General features: G+C 36.0%; 1 protein-coding gene across 1 annotated transcript; it reads right to left on the bottom strand.

The window, feature by feature from the left end:
* Positions 1-2102: 2102 nt before the first annotated feature.
* LOC114281094 (serine carboxypeptidase-like 18) lies at positions 2103-12642 on the bottom strand. Its single transcript, XM_082908348.1, is given in 9 exon segments — positions 2103-2713; positions 3444-3599; positions 3696-3782; positions 4303-4385; positions 4388-4403; positions 4968-5005; positions 5128-5230; positions 5656-5802; positions 12343-12642. Coding segments are annotated over 9 exon segments (1167 nt in total). The 3' UTR covers positions 2103-2476.
* Between the last annotated feature and the right edge of the window lie 7533 nt (positions 12643-20175).

A 20175-nucleotide genomic window follows, 5' to 3' on the forward strand; every position in this document is an offset into this window, starting at 1 on the left:
CCTTCTCCCTTTCTCACCAAATGGTCAATTTTGTAGCCAATTATTGTGGTTAGATCTACCCACGACCTTCAATTGTCTAGCAAGTTCATACAAAAACAAACAATCATTTCTTAGCATAAAACAAAGCAATTATGTAAAACCTCATTAATAACATCGTAGAGATTTATATTATTTCTCAGATTCTCATAAGTACAAGGCTAAAACACAATTAAATTTATGTAATAAAAAACCAAGCTCATTACATGAGGTGGAACTCATGGAACATATTAACTTGATCAGCCTAATATAAATATATATATATATATACACATATATTGACTAAATAGGATAGTAATGAATCCATTTGTCAAATATGTAATAGCATTCCCTGCGATTAGGGCTGCAAATGAATCGAGCTGTTCATGAACAAGCTCAGCTCGGCTCGGAGCCCGAGCTCGAATATTAGGCTCGTTTAGTAAACAAGCCGAGCTCGAGCTCGCATAAGCTCGGCTCGTTAAACTCGGCTCGTTTTTCTTTATTTAAATTATATAATAAATATATTATTTATATATTAAAAAATATAAATATATATATATATATATAAATAATAATATAAATATATTTTTTATATATTAAATAATATAAATGATATTAAAAAAAATTATCGAGCCAAGCCAAGCTCGAGTTTCATTAAAATTAACGAGCCGAGCCGAGTCGAGCCGAGCTGAGCTCGAGCTTAGTTCCTTATCGAGTCGAGCTCGAGCTCAACAAACGAGCTCGATAAGTAAACGAGCCCAGCTCGAGCTCAGCAAAGCTCGGCTCGGCTCGGCTCGATTCGTTTGCAGCCCTGCCTGCGATAGTACTCTAGCGCTGTGTGACCTGAACCCTGTAAATAGCAAAAAAAATAAATTTTGCATATAATTTTTCTTTAATTTTTAATTTGTACATCACAGTGAAAAAAGTAATCGAGAGACTTTTTTTTTTCTTACTTTTACAGTTGCATATGTCAAACGATACCCATACTCAAAATTGTTTACTGTGTATCTGCATTCATCAAAAAGTTTATTTAAAAACCTTATAAGATCATAAGAAACTTGAAAGTAAAAAAAAAAAAAAAAAACTTACCCTGCAACTTGACCGTCGACAAACCATGGCCTCCAATCATTGACAACTGTCAAATTCAAAGACTTTTTCCATTTCACAGTACCCACAAATGGAACAACCATGTCACGGTCACCACTGTGGAGAAAAGAGAATAAATATTTTAGCGAGCAAAGATCGAATACTTTTGGCTCAAACATAACTAAATTCACTTAAGTTCATCACATTAATTATTGCCTAGCTAGCAAAGTATGAGGCAGCTTGCATTGTTTTAATTCAAGATGCACCCTAGTAGATCAGAAACAACCTTCAGTTTTGCCTGTCTGATTCATAAGAGTTGTTATGAGGCTGAAAAATTCAATTTGCTTTCTTCCTTGTATACATAAGAAGTTAGTAAGGTGAATATTGAATCATTCAAAGTAACGTTACTTGTACCGAATTGTTATACACAATGATTTTAATCTTTTCATTTCAAATCAAAACCCACTTTGGCTCATAAGGTCAAAAAGAGTAATTATATACAAATAAAAATTCTGTACATAAATTTTCATGCCAAAATGATCACCACTTCTGATACTTTCATTTAAAATCAAAACACAAACTATTGTGACTCATCATTCTGGAGGGGTTTTGTATAAAATTTCTCTTTGCATTCCATTTTCCATTAATATATATGCTTTTAGGTCCTGCCTAATCTAGCAAACAATACAGGTTTAGCATATTACATCCTTGGTTTTCATCATGAGTTCTATCATAAGTTGTATCTTTGATCATTTGATTGTCTCATACAAATCCAAAATACCAAAATATAGCCAAGATCATGGGAAGTTAAGAAAGCTTTTCTCTACCAGCACTTCTAAGTAGGGGTGTGCGCGGTGCGGGTCGGTGCGGTTTGATAGAAAAATAGAAACCGTATGACGGGTGGCGGATTGATAAAAGTGTCACTAGAATTTGCCATTTTTCTTATCGAAAACCGGCGGTTCGGTTGGCAAATAATGGCAGATTTGCCTTGGTGGTTCGGGTGGATTGGCGGTTTATAAAAAATATAATTCAAATTACAAAACTTAAATCAAAGAGTAAAAAAAAGACGAGAGATATCGTAATGTTAAGCATCTTGTGAAGCTTTCTTCTGATGCAGCAAGTGTAGCAACAACATGATAATATCAACGACTATACCATCAGTTCATTACAAGCATCTGTGGAAGCTACAATGATCAAATACAATACATAAAATTTCCCTCGAGTAGTAATGTAATACTATATTCTAAGGTATAGAACAACAAGCAAACTTAAGTAAAAAAGAATTTTTAGAATCCTATAAAACATGATTTAATAGCGGAGCGGGTCGGTGCGGTTTGGAAGAAAAATAGAAACCGGCGGATTGATAAAAGTGTCACTAGAATTTGCCATTTTTCTTACCAAAAACCGACGGTTCGATTGACAAATAATAACGAATTTGCCTTGGCGGTGCGGTTCGGTGCGGTTTTGGCGGTTTTAGCGGTTTCGGCGGTATTATGCACACCCCTACTTCTAAGCCTAATTCTTTGAGTTCTTCATGAACAGGAACAACAGTCAAGATGTCTTTTGTGTATGATAAGCCCTTGTTGCATCTCTCCCAATTCAATACAGATCCCTAATTGTGCACCATCATTGATACGCTATTTGTCATTCAATGGGATCATATAAAGTATATATAATTAAGGCTGTGATTGTTCAATATACCTTTCGAACATGTAAAGCTTCTTGAATAGTATCATCATTTGACCAGATGTAGGAGAGTGCATAATTAAAATTTTGTAAAAGAAGTAAAATAATTCAACTTTCCAGCTCTCTACATTTCTAGTGCAATGTGTATTCAAAGAGAGTGAATCATGTTTTGTGAACTATTTCCAAAAAAAAAAAAAAAAAGAAAGAAATTTTGTAAAGCTTGTTCAATATTTGACCAGATGTGTATTCAAAGAGAGTGAATCTTGTTCAATATACCTTTCGAACATGTAAAGCTTCTTGAACAGTATCATCATTTGACCAGATGTAGGAGAGTGCATAATTAAAATTTTGTAAAAGAAGTAAAATAATTCAACTTTCCAGCTCTCTACATTTCTAGTGCAATGTGTATTCAAAGAGAGTGAATCTTGTTTTGTGAACTATTTCCAAAAAAAAAAAAAGAAAGAAAAGTTAATAATAATATTCTGAAAATAACCCACTTTTTATGTAACACCAAAAAAGTTGTCTACTACTTTTAAAATTGTTTTCACACAAAATTGAAGACGGTGGGTATTTTTGAACTTTTTATTGCTTAGTTTCTGAAAATATGAAAAATGAGAACACAAAAAAAAAAGTTCAGAGAGAGAGAGAGAGATTACTCGGCGCCAAAGATCCGGGATCATTGGAGGTGAGAGAAGGAAATCTGAAGGACCTTCTTCAAGAGACCTTCGTGCTGCAGGTTCTTCTCCAGGGTCAGGACTTGCAAAAACACATTTCGGTTCCAAAATATCATTGCGAAACAGATCTTTAATGCACTGCAAAGTCAAGATTTCATTCAACCTTCAAGCCCAAAGAATTTGAAGAAGACTATGTTTGAACTAAAATTAAAAACAAGTAATGATCCATCTAACCGTTTTGATATTGCCAAGCGCAACCATACATGCTGTGTTTGCTGGGTCTACATTCATGTAATTCTCATTGCAACCCCTTTTGGCATTCTGGAAAGAGCATTAAACCATTACAATTAGAAAAATCCGTTTTTTGTGGGCTAAAATTGGACTTTCAATAATGATGTTTTAAAAAAAAAAATAAAAAATGATGAAGATGACAATAGTTTGTACTTTGTATGCAAAGTAACATTTAAAGAACTACATATGCTGAGCATTAAACCATTACAATTAGAAAAATCAGCTTTTTGTGGGCTAAAATTTGACTTTCAATGATGAAGATGATGAAGATGTTTTCAAAAAAAATGATGAAGATGACAATAGTTTGTACTTTGTATGCAAAGTAACATTTAAGGAACTACATATGCTTAGTCTGCACATAAATAAATGCCTCTAAATTGTCTGATATCTGAAGTTAGGTGATTTTTACATCAGATAACAAAATGAAGTGTAAGTATATTAGGTGATTTTTACAGTGGAATAGTTCAAATCACCTCATGGAAATCACATCAGGTATCAGAATGAAATGTAAATATATTCGGTGATTTTACAGCGGAAGTGTTCAAATCACCTCATAAACCTCATCCGATATAAGTGCCATCCTATGAGCGAAAACTACTTTCGAATTCTCATCAATAACCGAATCTTTTCGTAGGCTCCAAGTAAGTACCCCTGACACCATTTCAAACACAAAGAAGCCTTTTGGATCAGCCAAAACAACCAATTTTTATCTAAAGAAAAGACAGCACACCATTATCTATACCCCAAAACAAAAAAAAAAAAGAAAAAATAGAAAATTGCATAAAAGGCACATCCCAACAAGATTGATATGTGCCCTACCAATCATAAGAACCTCAAAACCCACAAACACCCAACAATTAATCCTTACATAACATCATGAGTCCACTAAAACAAAAAGGATGACCCAACATGCCATCTACTTCACATAGGCTTTTTAACAAGCACATGATAGGCATTGATTGGTGGACTATTGATAGGCTTCCTTCAAATTCAAAGAAGCATTAATACTAAAAACCCATAATTTTTTCATCAATTTGGGTGGGACCCGCATACAACTGCATTCTTTTCTGTGATTTTTTTTTTCTTTTGATTTGTAACATTACTGTTCAAAGAAAATTGATTTATACCATTTAAAGGCTTAACGACCAATGAATTAAAAGAATTTTAAGAGACTAACTAGAAGTATCCAAGTTCCTTTTATATTGAAACATGTACCTTGAGGTTCATAAATGGCTTGACTCCATCTTTATTACCTGCAAACCCACAAAACAAAAAGTAAGCTTAAAGGGTTGGAATTTATGGAGGAGATGTGTATCAATGAAGAGACTATTGTGTGCAAATTAAAGATTTAGTTGTGAAGAGAGTAAGAAGTCACCATCTACAATCTTTTTAGTGACCAATGGGACAGTAATGCCTGAATAAGAATTACCACCAACAAATAGTTGAACTGCTAGATATTGAGGGTGTTCATCAAACCACTGCAATCATATTTCACAACAAAAATAAAAGCAAATTAGGAGCAAAATTTTGAAAAATAATTAAAATTAAAACCATGATACATATAGAAATCAGGTTTGCTCAAGACACAAAAAAAAATGTAATCCCTAAAATATTATCTTTAAATTTGAACTAATTGTTACCCTTAGCTTCCAATAAAGAGGTTGAAAGTGTATGTGCACGAGTAACAAATATAGAGTCCAATCGAGACAAAATCATATGGGATCCAATTTGTTAATAAAAAATTATGATTGAAATTAAGTAAGACATCTCGGCTCTTTCAAACTTAACCAGATAGTCTTCTTATCACTATCGAAATATAAAAAATTTGATTTAGTGATATTGTTATGTAATATCATATGATTTATCCGATGTGTCTATCATAACAATTTTTGTAGTTTCTAACCTTTTTAAGGAATTGGTAAGACTGTTCTGCTGATTTGGAGTCTGAAGTTGGCCAACCATCTGCAGTTCTTGAATAGGAGAACCCGGTCCCCACAAGTGCATCAAGAAATATAATACTAGCACTCTTGAAATTAAAATTTTCACCATTATTTTAATAATAATTTAAAATAAGAGAAAATAAAAATACACACCAAGATTAAGTATTATTATTATTTCACCTTTGTCCATGCGTATGGATAATATCTCAATTTTGGTAGACCCCCGGTGTAATTTTGAATTACGAACTCCAGTGGACCTATATGGAAACAAAAGAAGCCATGCAATAAAAATTAAATAAATAAACAAGAATAAGATTGTTGACTTATTATTATTGTTAAAGTCAATTATATTTTACTTTATTTCAACTATTGTCGAATAGGGTATTGTTGGCTACATATTTTGTGCAAGCCAGTGACAATTCGACGCGTGACAAAGTAAGGGTAACATGGGGAGACCAGTCAAGTCTTCGATCCTGATCATACACGTGGCAGTTAATATTGGTTGTTATAAGGTCTGAGTAGCAGCGGATCGACAAAGAGATGCAAGGTGACGTGGCTTCAACAGTTACTCACATTCAAATTCAAATATAGGAGGGAAGCCTAACTGCAAGGGAAGGCGTAGTGGAACTACTTATAAGGTAGCATGATCAGCGATCACGGAGGAGCAGTTCGACGGTTTGAAGTGCAGTTCGATGGTTATCTTTGAAGAGTATAAATAGCAGGAAGGCCTTCAGAGAAAGAGGCAAAAAATCTAAAGAAAACCAGTCTTACTTTACATATTCTAGTTTTATTCCCTGTTCTTTACATTTCTGTACTTTAAATCCCTGCACTGCACTTCATTTGTAGGAGTAGTTTTCGAGTATATTGCCGCTGTAAATCTCTACGAGGCTGAGATCATTGTAAGTTTTTCATACTAATGAAATGCTTCAATTTATTTAACTATTCTTATGCTTAAATTCTCTTAAATCAAGCTACCAGTAAGCCACCAGTAAAAGTCCTCTTCATTGAGGCTGAAAGAACCATAACACAGTCGTCTGAATAATTGGTTGGCAATTACAATTCTGTAAGGACTGATTGATCCTTGCTGGTACGCTCATAATTACAAAAATAACCTTCGAAAGTCAAAAAGCCAACATATATTTTTGGCACGCCCAGTGGGACCATTTAAAATGGCTAGACGTAGGAGACAAGGAGAAAATGAACGTTTGGAAGAAGGCGTGGAAGGAGAAGTGGAGATACCTAATCCAGAGGATAATGTGATAACACATCCTGTGGAGACTCCTATCTTATCGGAACCCATGGTCGAACAGACCAGTACTTCAGAGCAAATGCCATTTGTTCGTAATAGTGGACGGGACCAAGGAATTGGACCATCCAATGTCCCATCTATTCAGCCAGTTAATCCGTGGGGTGGTTTAGTAGATGCCATGGGACAGCAATTAATAAACACAATGGAAAGGTGGGCAGTATCCTTTTTGGATAGAATGAATAACCACCAACCAATAAATGTAAGACACATGGGGAAGTAAATGTCCCTCAGCAAAGATTGGCCAGAGATAAACAGCCTATGCAAGTTAATGGACATTCTAATGGTCAAACCAGTAATCAGATTCATGAAAGATTACCACCTCAGTCTTGGTACGAACCCATTTCGAGGCTTGTAGCAGGCCAGAATGCCTCAATGTTCAACAGTGAAGCCATGCAAATTGGTGGATCTGGCCCAGTATAAGAAAATGGCATAAGAATGGTTCCAAACCCCACATTCGAAGCCATACCTGGCACTAGGGGGTACAATAATCCCTTATTCGAATTTATACACGGGAGGTTGGAAGGTTTTCCTACAAATGGAAGGGATACAATACCTGTTCCAGGACTTTTCGTGGGTCCCTTCGCAGGACAGGCTCAAAGAGGTTACCTACACCCCCAACAGCAACCTGTACCACAGGGACAGCCAGTCCCAAATGTACCACCCTATGGACCAAGAGGACCACACGCACAAGTTTGTCCACCAAATCCTGTGTTTGTTCTCCCGGTAGTGGTTCAGCAGGCACAAAATATGGTCCATAGGGATCAAATTACCGATATAGTTAGGGAGTTGTGTGGACAATTGGCTCGGGGGGTCCAAACTCTTGTGTACAGAAAACCATACCCAGAATGGGTCGACAGGGTACATGAATATCCAAGAGGTTTCAGGATACCAGATTTTGTCCTTTTTCATGGGAACGAAAACCAATCAACAGTAGAGCATATTGCTAGGTTTGCTGCTCAATGTGGTGAATTTACCAATCATGACTATATGAAGTTGAGACTATTCCCAAATTCTCTAACTGGGGGAGCATTTGTATGGTACATTAACCTTCCACCTGGCTCCATCCAGACTTGGCAGCAAATAGAAGATGCATTTCATGCCCAATTCTTCCAATCAGAACCAGAAGTTTCCATGGCAGACTTGGTAAGATTGAGTCAAAGGCCTGAAGAGAAGGCTACTCAGTTTATTTCCAGATTCAAGAGGGCTCGAAATAAATGTAGAGTAATCTTGCCAGAACCAGAATTCGTAAAATTGGCCCAAAATGGCTTAGAGTTCAGGATTCGAAAGAAGTTTGATTCAACAGAGTTCAGGGATTTAGTGGAACTGACTTACAAAGTATCTAGATATGAAGCATTACTAGAAGAAGAACAAGATCGAAATAATGCATCATATAGGACATACTACAAAGATCCTAATTATGAGATTGATGCAGCAGAGATTGTGGGAAAAGAACCTATGATCTGTGAAGCATTAATTCATAAAGATACGACAATTGACCAGCAGTTTAAAAAGAAAGATCTCCACAGGAAGTATTCTTTCGATTTAACTAAGGCAGATGATATTTTTGATCATTTGCTTGCGGCCAACTTCCTTAAGTTACCAAAAGGGGTTAAAATTCCATCTCTTGATGAACTTAAAGGAAAAGTATATTGTAAATGGAATAATTCTTGGTCTTACTCGACTAAAAACTGTGTTGTTTTTCGAAACAGGATCCAAGAACAAATTCGAAAAGGGAGTTTGAAATTTCCAGCCAAAGCTGAAAAAGCCATAGGGATCGATAGCAATCCATTTCCAGAAATTGGAGAGGTGGCAGCCAATGTCATTATGTCAGACTTTCAGAACCTGTCTTTGAAAGAATTGGAAGAAGTCAATGTACAGATGCATGTGGCCAACCAGACAACAATAAAAAAAGACACTAGAAATCTACCAGCTATTGGATGAGATTTCTCACGTCAGAGGGAAGACTCTGATGAAGAAGCACTGGATGATGACTCCTTAGAGGCAGCCGTAATGCAAAGGATGTGTCCCAGGTGCAGACTGAGTTATAAGTGGTTGAAAGGCCTTCTAGTTGATGGGAAGTAATATTACAGGGATGTGCAGAGGCGTTCCAAACCAACCAATGCTTATAATAAAAGGCCGTATCCGGCTAATGTTAGGCGGCAACCATTGGTAGTTGAGCCTGCAGTTGATAGAATGCATGCTAAAGGCAAGGGGCCCTTATATGAGACCAGGTCACCTAACTATTATAGAATGGAGAGTAGTCATTCTGAAAGAAGATTGGAGAAGAGTTCAGATTTTAGGATCAAAGCCAGAAATTGGCCCCCTGGACTAGCTTCACGAAGGACAGAAAATGATCACCATCATCGAAAGCCTGAATCAGGTTCAAAGCTTGGAGATAGGGCCAAACAATTGTCTTCACAGCCAGCCTCGAAGGTGACCTCAAAGGAAGAAAAGGGCAGTTCAACGTCTGGTAAGTTCGTGGGTACCTGGGGTCCCAGATTGGTTTGTGATGCAAAACAAACCCAGGGAAATGCCTACCCAAAGGAATGTTGGAAATCAAGGTAGGATGGTTAAGCCTCCTTTGGTAGCCCCCAACAACTGGGTATTGCTGAAACACCCAAGAACGAAGGAACCAGATATGGTTCCCGTTATTTCCAGATCATAAAGGAGGAAAATTCAGCGTAGGTACACCCAATACCAGCAAGACCCGAAAGAAAGTGGAGAGAGTTCTTCATTGATCCAAACTGGAGAAAAGAAGAATCGAAAGTCAGACCATACTCCAAAGCCAGTTCTACAAAACGAGGTGGGTTGCAGCAGAGAACAGTTGGCCAAGGTTCATTTTGAACTAAAAGTCAGAGAGAAGGATAGCCTAGCAGGGTTGGAGAAAGCTTTGATGGAGAGTGGTAGTGAGACAGAAGAAGAAATTGGCATGATCCAAAAGAAAGAAATGGTGGAAGAAGAAATGTTCGAAGCTTTCATGGCCAAGCAAACATTTTTGGTTGGAAAACCAGCTGAGGAAAATCATTCGAAGGAACCTGTTAACAATGAAATACCAGAATGCAGCATGCAGGATGTTTCTGAGGTAATTGACCAAGGTGGCCAAGAGGGGAAACAGGTACAGCCAGCCATCCAGTTTGGCTCGTTTTCCCCAGTATCAGTAAACATGGTACACATACTACCGCAAGAATTCCAAGCTAGAGATGAGAATCAAGAGGGGCAAGAAGTTGATCCAATTCCAATCTCTAGTGAAGATTCACAAGCGAGTATGATACAAGATAATTTCGGAATGGTTACCCCAATGGAAGCTGAGTACGAGAGTGAAGAAGTGATAAGTATTAACCTCTCATATCCATTTGAGTATCCCTTGAATTCTATGACACAGCACGTTAAGCCTTTGTACATTAAGGCCTTCTTCGATGGGATACAGTTAAACCGAGTCTTAGTGGATAATGGGGCAGTGGTGAACATACTACCGAAATCCTCCTTGAAAAAATTAGGGAAAAAGAATCCCAGGTTGATCCCAACCAGTACAACCACTGCTGGTTTTGCTAGAGACAAACAGATGGCCCAGGGAATTCTACCCATTAACCTGAGTGTGGGAACCAAGGACTGCATGACAGCGTTTTTCGTCATCGACAGCAATGCGAAGTACAATGCTTTACTTGGTAGAGATTGGATCCACACTAATAAATGTGTGCCTTCCTCTTTGCATCAGAAAATGATAATAGCTCTAGGCAATGGGGAGACGGAGAAAATTAATGCAGATCCTCAACCTTTCATAGCCTGTGTAGATTTCGCAGAAGCCAAGTTGTACATTGATGGCGTGGTTTTAAATTAAAAAAAAAAAAAAAAACGGCTTCGAAACAGAGAAGCCGGCTTCGAAGCAGGTTTTCATACCCAAAATATAAGAATACTCGAGTGTTTATTTCACTTCAAAGAGTTTAAAGACCTGTTTTTAGGTTTTTAACAAAGGTAATGTCCTTTGAGGCAAAACTTGAGATTCTTTAAGAATGGGATTTGGTGTTTGAAACATCAAAAGCAATAATGACAATGACTAGATGTTGACTATGGTCAAAACAGACTTTAAGTATAAGATTGCTAGATTCGAAGCACTATTTCTAATTGAAAATCAGCCAAAACTGTCAACTTTATTCCACAAATTGGAAAGGTTCATAATTGGCTCTTTTAGTGTTTCATTTAAAACAATTAAGTCCAGATGCAAATGATGAAATTGTTCAAAATTCGAAGCTCTGAATTGACTTTTAAAACACAAGTGAAAGCAGGGTCAGACAATGCCAAATGAAGAAGAATTTTGTTCATATTAAAACCAAAGCGATTACATCAGATGACCCTATCTCGGTATGAACTCGAGCTCATAAAAATAAGGAATGGAATAAATAACAAGATCATGAAATTTAGTCCAACAATGATCAATAAACTTTTGTTCTTTCCTTATTCTATCTTCCAAGTCTTCTAGCATTGGCTGCATAAGTTGATGTGCTCTCACTTCGTAGTAGAGCTCTTCAGCCTTTATTTCGAAAGCCACCTCTCTTAATCCTTGTTCCAATTCGTCAATGTCTAAGTCATCCTAATATGCAGAATCTTTATTCTTGAAATCACCGAATTCTTCAATGAAGTTCTCTGCTTTGTACTGAGCATGAATTCGAAGAGACGAAAGTTGGTCTAAAGATTGTGTAGTAGCCACGGAATTTCGATGCCAGTGAAGGAGCAATGGAAGTTGGTCCAAAAACATATGAAGTTCTGCCTGAGCAAGGGGATTAAGGACATAGCCCCTAGTCAGAATATCACAAGCCCATCGAAGGTTCTTGAGAGGGACTTTGTCCTCAAGAACATTAAAAGGCAAGTGAGAGAAAGCTGCAAGCAGAAGTTGAGCTTGTTTCCGCTCAGCTGGAGTAGGAGAAGGTAGAGGTTTATAAGGTGGGAATACGTTTTCCATGGATAGGGCAAGCTTCAGTCTCTCTGTCCAGCAAAGAGTTGGTGGGGAAGAAGGTATGAATACTTCAATTTCGGGAGACGAAGAAGAAGGTGCAGGCGCTTCTATTTTCGGAGATGACACGGGAGCAGAAGGAACAAAGGCATTAATATAATCAAGCCAGTCAGAAGAACAAATCTTTGCCCTCTGAGCTAAGAATGATGGGTTGTACCCTTGTGCTTCTTTTGGGCGGCGGGCAGCGTGCACTATCTTTGTAGGCATGGAGGATGTATACCATGCTACAAGAAGATTCTCCTCCAGACTACGTCGATGGTCAATGGGCACATAGGGATAGACCACTGAACTTCGAGCATAGGAAGGAAACTCTAAAGGGTCAGTGAACTCAACAAAATGATGGTTGATTCGCTCCTTCAAATCATAGGTCTCAGGTGTCGACCAGCTTATCCAGTCAGAACCCCCGGAAGAGGAAGAAGTTGTAGCTTTATCCCATACAGAGATTTGTGAAGAAGAGTTTCTCAAGTCCATATTTGCAACTTTCCGAATCAAAGGTTTAAGAGCAGTTTGTTCGAACTGTAAGGGTGAGTTAGAGGAAGAACTTCTTATGTCTATATCTGCAACTTTCTGAATCGAAGGATTAAGAGCAATATGTTCGTAATCTAGAGGTTGGTTATTTGCAAAGGCATCCATGACCTAAATATAGAAAGATGGGTAAAGGTGGCTAATAAATGCATGGACGTTCTTTCGATAAGGAACAACATCGACATATGACTCTTTGTGTGCTCGATCGCTGGAGGAAAAAATTAATTCGGCCATGAAATGTATCAGTCTGTTCGAATGCTAAGACAGTGGAAGTGCTTAAAGGATTAAACGAGAGTATTAATACAGATGGTGAGTGACAGTTGCATTTCTGGGAAGATGCAAAACCCATGCACGTTTTAAGACGTGGGAAAAGGACCCTGATCCACTAATATCACCAAGTCTTGGGCATATTAGTGCTGGGGGTAATGTTGGCTACATATTTTGTGCAAGCCAGTGATAATTCGACGCGTGCCAAAGTAAGGGTAATATGGGGAGACCAGTCAAGTCTTCGATCCTGATCATACACGTGGCAGTTAATATTGGTTGTTATAAGGTCTGAGTAGCAGCGGATCGACAAAGAGATGCAAGGTGACGTGGCTTCAACGGTTACTCACATTCAAATTCAAATATAGGAGGGAAGCCTAACTGCAAGTGAAGGCGTAGTGGAACTACTTATAAGGTAGCATGATCAGCGATCACGGAGGAGCAGTTCGACGGTTTGAAGTGCAGTTCGATGGTTATCTTTGAAGAGTATAAATAGCAGGAAGGACTTCAGAGAAAGAGGCGAAAAATCTAAAGAAAACCAGTCTTACTTTACATATTCTAGTTTTATTCCCTGTTCTTTACATTTCTGTACTTTAAATCCCTGCACTGCACTTCATTTGTAGGAGTAGTTTTCGAGTATATTGTCGCTGTAAATCTCTACGAGGCTGAGATCATTGTAAGTTTTTCATACTAATGAAATGCTTCAATTTATTTAACTATTCTTATGCTTAAATTCTCTTAAATCAAGCTACCAGTAAGCCACCAGTAAAAGTCCTCTTCATTGAGGCTGAAAGAACCATAACACAGTCGTCTGAATAATTGGTTGGCAATTACAATTCTGTAAGGACTGATTGATCCTTGCTGGCACGCTCATAATTACAAAAATAACCTTCGAAAGCCAAAAAGCCAACAGGTATTATCCTTTAATTTTAATCCCCCACATTTAGAACTCTTCATTGTCAAATATACGACTTTTGATGGCTGAGAGGGGTCTTTAATGTACAATTTCAAAATCAAAGAAATAAAATTATACGAAGTAATAATTAATATATAAAAAAAATGAATCTAACCCTTACTAGCACTACTATTATCATTACTGTTAGATTTTTATAATTGACAATCTTGTTTGAGAAAACTTCTTTTAGTTGTAATTTTATTCGCTCTTTTGTTTCAATGAACCAAAATTGTTTAACCATCCGAGCGATCATTTATGTGCTCGAGCGGTGAAGTGGTTTATCTAGTATCTCTACTTACGTTTAAACTTCTAGGAGACAAGTTTTACCACTCTAGCAATCGATGTTGTGCTCGAATAGTTGGCCTATATGTTTGCAACGCCTTTTCTCATATTGCTCGAGCAGTAAAGTGGTGGCTCGAGCGATTTTCACAACTCTATTTGATATAAAGTGCGCCGTTTGCTATTTTTAGGGTTTAATCTGTTCAAACTCTCAGACAAGAGAGCTACTAAGGTTTGCTATATTGGAGAATGTTTATATGTTGGTTTCTTTGATGATTTGAGAGTGATCGATGGATATACGAGTTTCATATTGACATCATCAAGGAGTTTTGTTTTTATTACTTCATTCACAAAAGAGAGAGATGTACTTTGGTAGATTTCGGAGAACTTGGGCTTGAAATTTTGGTAGATTTTGGAATGGCTCATTGTCATAGATTCGACATCGGCGTTGTGGATTCAACGTTGGGCAAAGCAATTCCAAAGTGAAGACTGTAGTGGAAGAGGCACATCGGATTTGGGTCAATTTGGACTTAAATTTTCGTTAATTAATTGACGGTACTCGTGTGTAATTCATTTTTGTCTTCTTAGTAGATTGTTTTATAGTTTTAACTCGTGATTTTTTAATCACAATTGGAGGTGCTCTAATTATAATTTTTTTCATGTTAAATCATTGTGTCGATTTGTTATTGATTGTTTAATTGAGATTAATATTTAATGTTTAAAATTGAACTATAATTACAAATCAATATTTCGAGAGTTTTTAAATTATTATAAGTGAAATCATTGAACCTCCAATTGGGATTAGGATCTCTATTCTTAAAAAAGTTATGGGTCATGCTAACAATAGCTTTAAAGGTTGTCATTAATAATTACATATATCAAAATATTTATAATCTTAATATATATTTTTATATATTTTTTTAAACATTTCTATAATTTTAATATACTTTTTACACATATATCAAGACTAATAACAACTTTTAAAGTTGTCATCAACAATTTTCAAAAGTAATAGTTTTTTCTATTCTATTAATCACAATTATACGATCCAATCAAATTGTTTGATTAATTGTGTGCAAATTGTGAATGAAAAAAAGGAATGAAATCATGCCATACAAACACCTTAATGGGAATAAATGATGGGGGAATATGAAAGGTGTTGTAAGGAGAAACATGATTTCAAACTCATGAAAATATAAGTAATTTATACACTAAATTTATGTAAATTATTATACTTTTATAAATTTAGAATTATTTTTTTACTTCCTATTATTTTGATATTTCTCCATAAATTAATGATCACCAAACAGCCATGTGCAATTAGTTCCAAAAAAAAAGAAAAAAGAAAACAGCCATGTGCAATAGCTAACCTATTTTAATATTATAAATAAAAAAGGGAACAACAGCACTGAAATAGTATCATTCGATTTTGTCAGTCTTTTTCCATTAAAACACCTAAAAAAATACTAGTAAAATCACTATTTTCATTAGAAGATTTTTCTACATAAAAATAAACTACAGAAATTTTTTTTATACGACATAATATATATTTTTTAAACAATCTAAAATGTTATTCTCACATCATTTTAAATGGAGATTCTGTTTGTAAAATATCAGGTGACTAATGTACCATATCTTGTAACAAATATTGTTGATCAATAGTTAATTAAAGGCAAAACCTAATAATCTTGTGTCACTAAGGGCACAGATTGGAAAGTAGCAACAGTTTGAGAAAGTCCCGTGAAAGTTAGTTAGCCAATTGGAAAGGTATAAGCATAATAATCCAAAAAAATTATTCAAAACTCAAATTGTGCCGCACTCAGACCATCAAGGGCAGTCCAATCTCACCAGGTTTAATCCCATCGACAAACAACAATGTTAGAGGTACTTATAATTTTACTAACACATTCACAAGACTCACAAGTTTTGATAAGATCAACCATCACTTAGATAGGATCCACATCAACTCGTAAGATTGTGAATATCCTAGAATTTTTCATCAACAAATTTTGGCATAATAATTCATTCTGTGTTTTGATTTCTGTGTCCGTACCATAATTGTACTAAGGCTTGGTTTGGTATGTCTTGAAAAAGACAAAAAGTTACTTAAAAAGCTAAAAAGTTATCACTATTCACAAAAAAAAAATACAAAAAAATAATTAAATTTACACATAAAAAAATACAACTCAACTTTTTGCTGTAGTGATGGGTTGTCCACGTGATTGGTCTGCTGTACTGGTCTAGAAATGATTGCCTCTTTCGCCGTCAACCATTTAGACTGTGTTGTTCAGCCCGTGGGGGCCACCATGGGTCACATTTTGATAATTTGAACCGTTTCAATATGTAGAACTCGTTGAGTACTATATGTTTGTAAAAAATCACGTTGATCGAATATTGCTAACTATTTGATCAAATCAGTTTTGTATAAAAAAAAAAGGATGATGTTATAGTTAGCTGGTGAACAAAAACTAATCCGATCAATGTGATTTTTTACAGGCATATAGTACTCGACGAGTTCAACATATTAAACGGTTCAGATTATCAAAATGGGACTCGTGGTGGGCCCCACGGGCCGAACAACACAGTCCAAAAGGTTGCCCGTGAAGGAGGCAATCAAGTCCTTATCTCCTACACTCTACTCAGCAAAAAAATGTCGTACAACCTATTACACTTACTTCTCCTATTCACTTATTTATACAATTTTTCATTACACATTTTTTCGTAAAAAGACAAAAAATTAACCCAAACATTCATATTTTTTTCATCAACCTTTTAGTCTAAAAAAATAAAAAGTACACTTATTTAGGACACCCCAAACAACCCCTAAACAAAGTAAGAAAGAACAGCCAGGGCCGCCTGTGAGCCAACGGAAAATCAGGTCCTCTTGAGGGTTCCTTTGTGACTCAATGAAATAGGAGAACAATTACGACTCATTTACTCTAATATATCTGCAAAACAAAAGAAACAAAAATCTAAAAACATGTTTCAACTAACATCATCTAGCTTGTTCCGAGTCGGTGCGCTAAGCTCTTGTTAAAGCAGAGTTTAGTAATGACAAGATACACGCAATTCTATCTCTATTTTTAAAGAGACTGTTTCGTGACACTAATAACAGAAAACTTTATTGTTGGGTCAAGCGGTTGTTTTGAATTTAAAGGACATCACATTACCAGTTTCAAAGAAGGAAAAGCTGAAAATAGAGCATACCCAGTTTCAAGTTTAAAGGGAAGTTCGCCATCGTATCCCGGTAAATATTCTTGGAAATGGTTATAAAATTCTGAATAAAATCAGAATTTTTTCTTAAGTTAGGTCTATTTTTTAGGTGGGCCCCGAGTGTCGATTTACTCGGGTCAAAGTGGTAACGCGTTCTATGCCGCGTTGTGATTCACGTGGTATATTTGGTTGCTCAAAACCATTACCGAGTGAATGGGAAATTGAAGCCAAAGTGTGCTCCATGGAAATGGAGTTTTGGTGGAAATTTCTTAAGGTTGTAAATTGGCTTGTCCCACATTGTTTTGGTGGGAGGTTTTGAAAGGGTTTATAAGGCTTAGGGTGAGATACTTGGGGTGTGCCCCAAGGGGTACCCAAGTGTTTTAGAGGGAGAGGTTATGGGCAAAATGGGCTAGACCCATTGGACCCAAAGGCGGGCTGGGTTGGGCTTCTAATCTTTTTGGGCAAAAAACATTTGAATTTTATTTTATTTTTTATTAAAATAAAATCTATAATTCAAATTAAATTGGTTTGGATTTTTTGTTCATCCAAACAGGGCCCTTCCCGGTTTCAAACAGAAATAAACTGTTTTGGAATTAGTGCACACCCAAACAGGGCCCTTCCCGTTTTACTATCTGTTTGAATTTATTCAAATCTGTTTGAATTCAAAACCCAACAGGTCAATTCAAAACCAAGAGCTACATACCTGTTTGATTCAAAACCAAGAGCCACCTTCACATCTATAAAAAGGACCACCCTCATTTGATGTTTTGCATTCAGAAATTTCGTATTTCACATCTGTTAATTCTATTCTTCATCTTGCTGCATTTTATTTTCGAAAGAAAGAGTGTAAACACTTAGTGTGTTCGTAAGGCAAACAATTAGTAGTGCTGCTATTATTTGTGGTAGATCATTTCATCCTGGGAGATAGACGTCCGAATTCTGAAAGCACCGTGGAGAGGACGAATCTGTCTTAAGGACACAGTGTTAAACACTGGACTTGATCAGAAAAATAATTCGAAGAAATTAAATCAAGTAAGTTATTTAATTACTTTCAGTGTTGTTTTTATTTGTTTATTTATTCAGATTTTAATTTTGTTTTTGTAACAAAATAAAATCTGTTTTTTATTTATTTATTTTTATTTCGAGTTTGATTTTTGTAATCAAACATATTCTCTCCTTTTCTCTATTTCTTTTATTCTTGTTGTTGTTTTGTACACAACAGAATTAAATCTTTTTAAATACAGTGAAGATTGTCCAACAATCTTAAGACAGATTCCTTTTTGGGTATCTTCATTGTATTTAATTTTATGTGTTTTCAAATTAATATTCTGGTTGGAAAAACAAATAGTGATTTATGCTATTTGACAGATAGTAGTAATATACTGTCTCTTTTCTTTGACAACTACTAGTAGTACGATACTGGTGTCATTAACAATTCAGAATATTATTTGGTATTACAGAAAATTCTTGTGATATTTTATTTTTCTAGTTTTAGTAACAAGGAAAATAAAATTATTTTGTTGTTATAATTATTTTCTGGTTTTAGTAACTAGAAAATTAATTTGTGTTTTAATATTTTCTGATTTTTGTAATCAGAGATTATGGCTACTACAACTAAAACTGCATCTGGCAGTGGTACTCCTATTGTTACACCTACATCGGTCCCTATCCAGAACCATGTTCATGTACCAATCAATCATGGAGAAAAACCGGAAAAATTTAATGGTACCGAGTTTAAGAGATGGCAGCAGAAGATGCTGTTCTATCTTACAACTCTTAATTTGGCCCGGTTTCTCCATGAAGAGGCTCCAGCACTTAAAGAGGGTGAAAGTGATCGGCAAGTTGTTGCCGCTGTAGATGCTTGGAAACATTCAGATTTCCTGGGCAGAAACTACATCCTAAATGGCCTTGACAATATGCTGTATAATGTATACAGTCCTCTGAAAACAGCAAAAGAATTGTGGGATTCTTTGGAGAAGAAATACAAGACAGAAGATGCCGGCACGAAGAAATTTGTCGTCGGTAAATTTCTGGACTTTGTTATGGTTGTAACAACCCCCATACTGTTTACTGATTAATGACTGATTGATTACCGATAATCACCGATTACTGTTAAACGAAACGGATAATGACTGATAACTGACTGATAATTGAACTGATTAAAAGTACTGAACTGACTGACTGAAATTGGAAACCGAATTGATTGAGTATATGTGAGTTAAATTGCATTATATCTGTTTGACTGTATGATTATCTGTTCATGTTCATATGTTTAAACTGCTAATTGAAGGCCTTATCGGCGGCCGAATCTGAAACCGATTAGTGTTCTGTGACCCTCGTAATTTATGTGATTTTATTGTACAATTATCTGAAAATTGATTAGGTATGATTAAATTGGATTAAAATAAGCCAATTAAAGAGTTTGCCATATTTACCATTTTGCCACTATCTCATATACACACACTTGAGCCTTATACTTGAATCAAAACACATTTGCTCAACCATTTTCTTGTGCTTAACCGACCAAGAGAGGGAGAGGGAGAGAAATTGAGTTCTACCTTGTGAATTGCTTGGAAATTGAAGGAATTGGAACATAGGTTGCAAATTTAACTTCCTCACCTTGTAACTAAAGCTCTAGGTAAGGAATTCAACCCCCTCTTTGTTGTGTTTGAGCTCATTCATGTTAGATTCTTGAGCCTCTAGTGATTCAAGTCTAGAATTTGTTCATTGTGTTGATTTGGAACTCATTTCATGCATGCATGTTAGTATTGTTGCATTTTGAGGTTGATTGCATGGACATTAGTACATGCATGCTCACATTGTTGTTATAGACCATGTTTCCAACTGGTTTGAAAAGAAATGAGCTCATTTGATCAAGCTTTGGAGCTTTAATTTGGTTTAAAACTCATACATGACATGTTTGAATGTTA

Source organism: Camellia sinensis, chromosome 2, assembly GCF_055761805.1.
Source record: "Camellia sinensis isolate YWXY chromosome 2, ASM5576180v1, whole genome shotgun sequence".
NCBI lineage: Eukaryota > Viridiplantae > Streptophyta > Magnoliopsida > Ericales > Theaceae > Camellia > Camellia sinensis.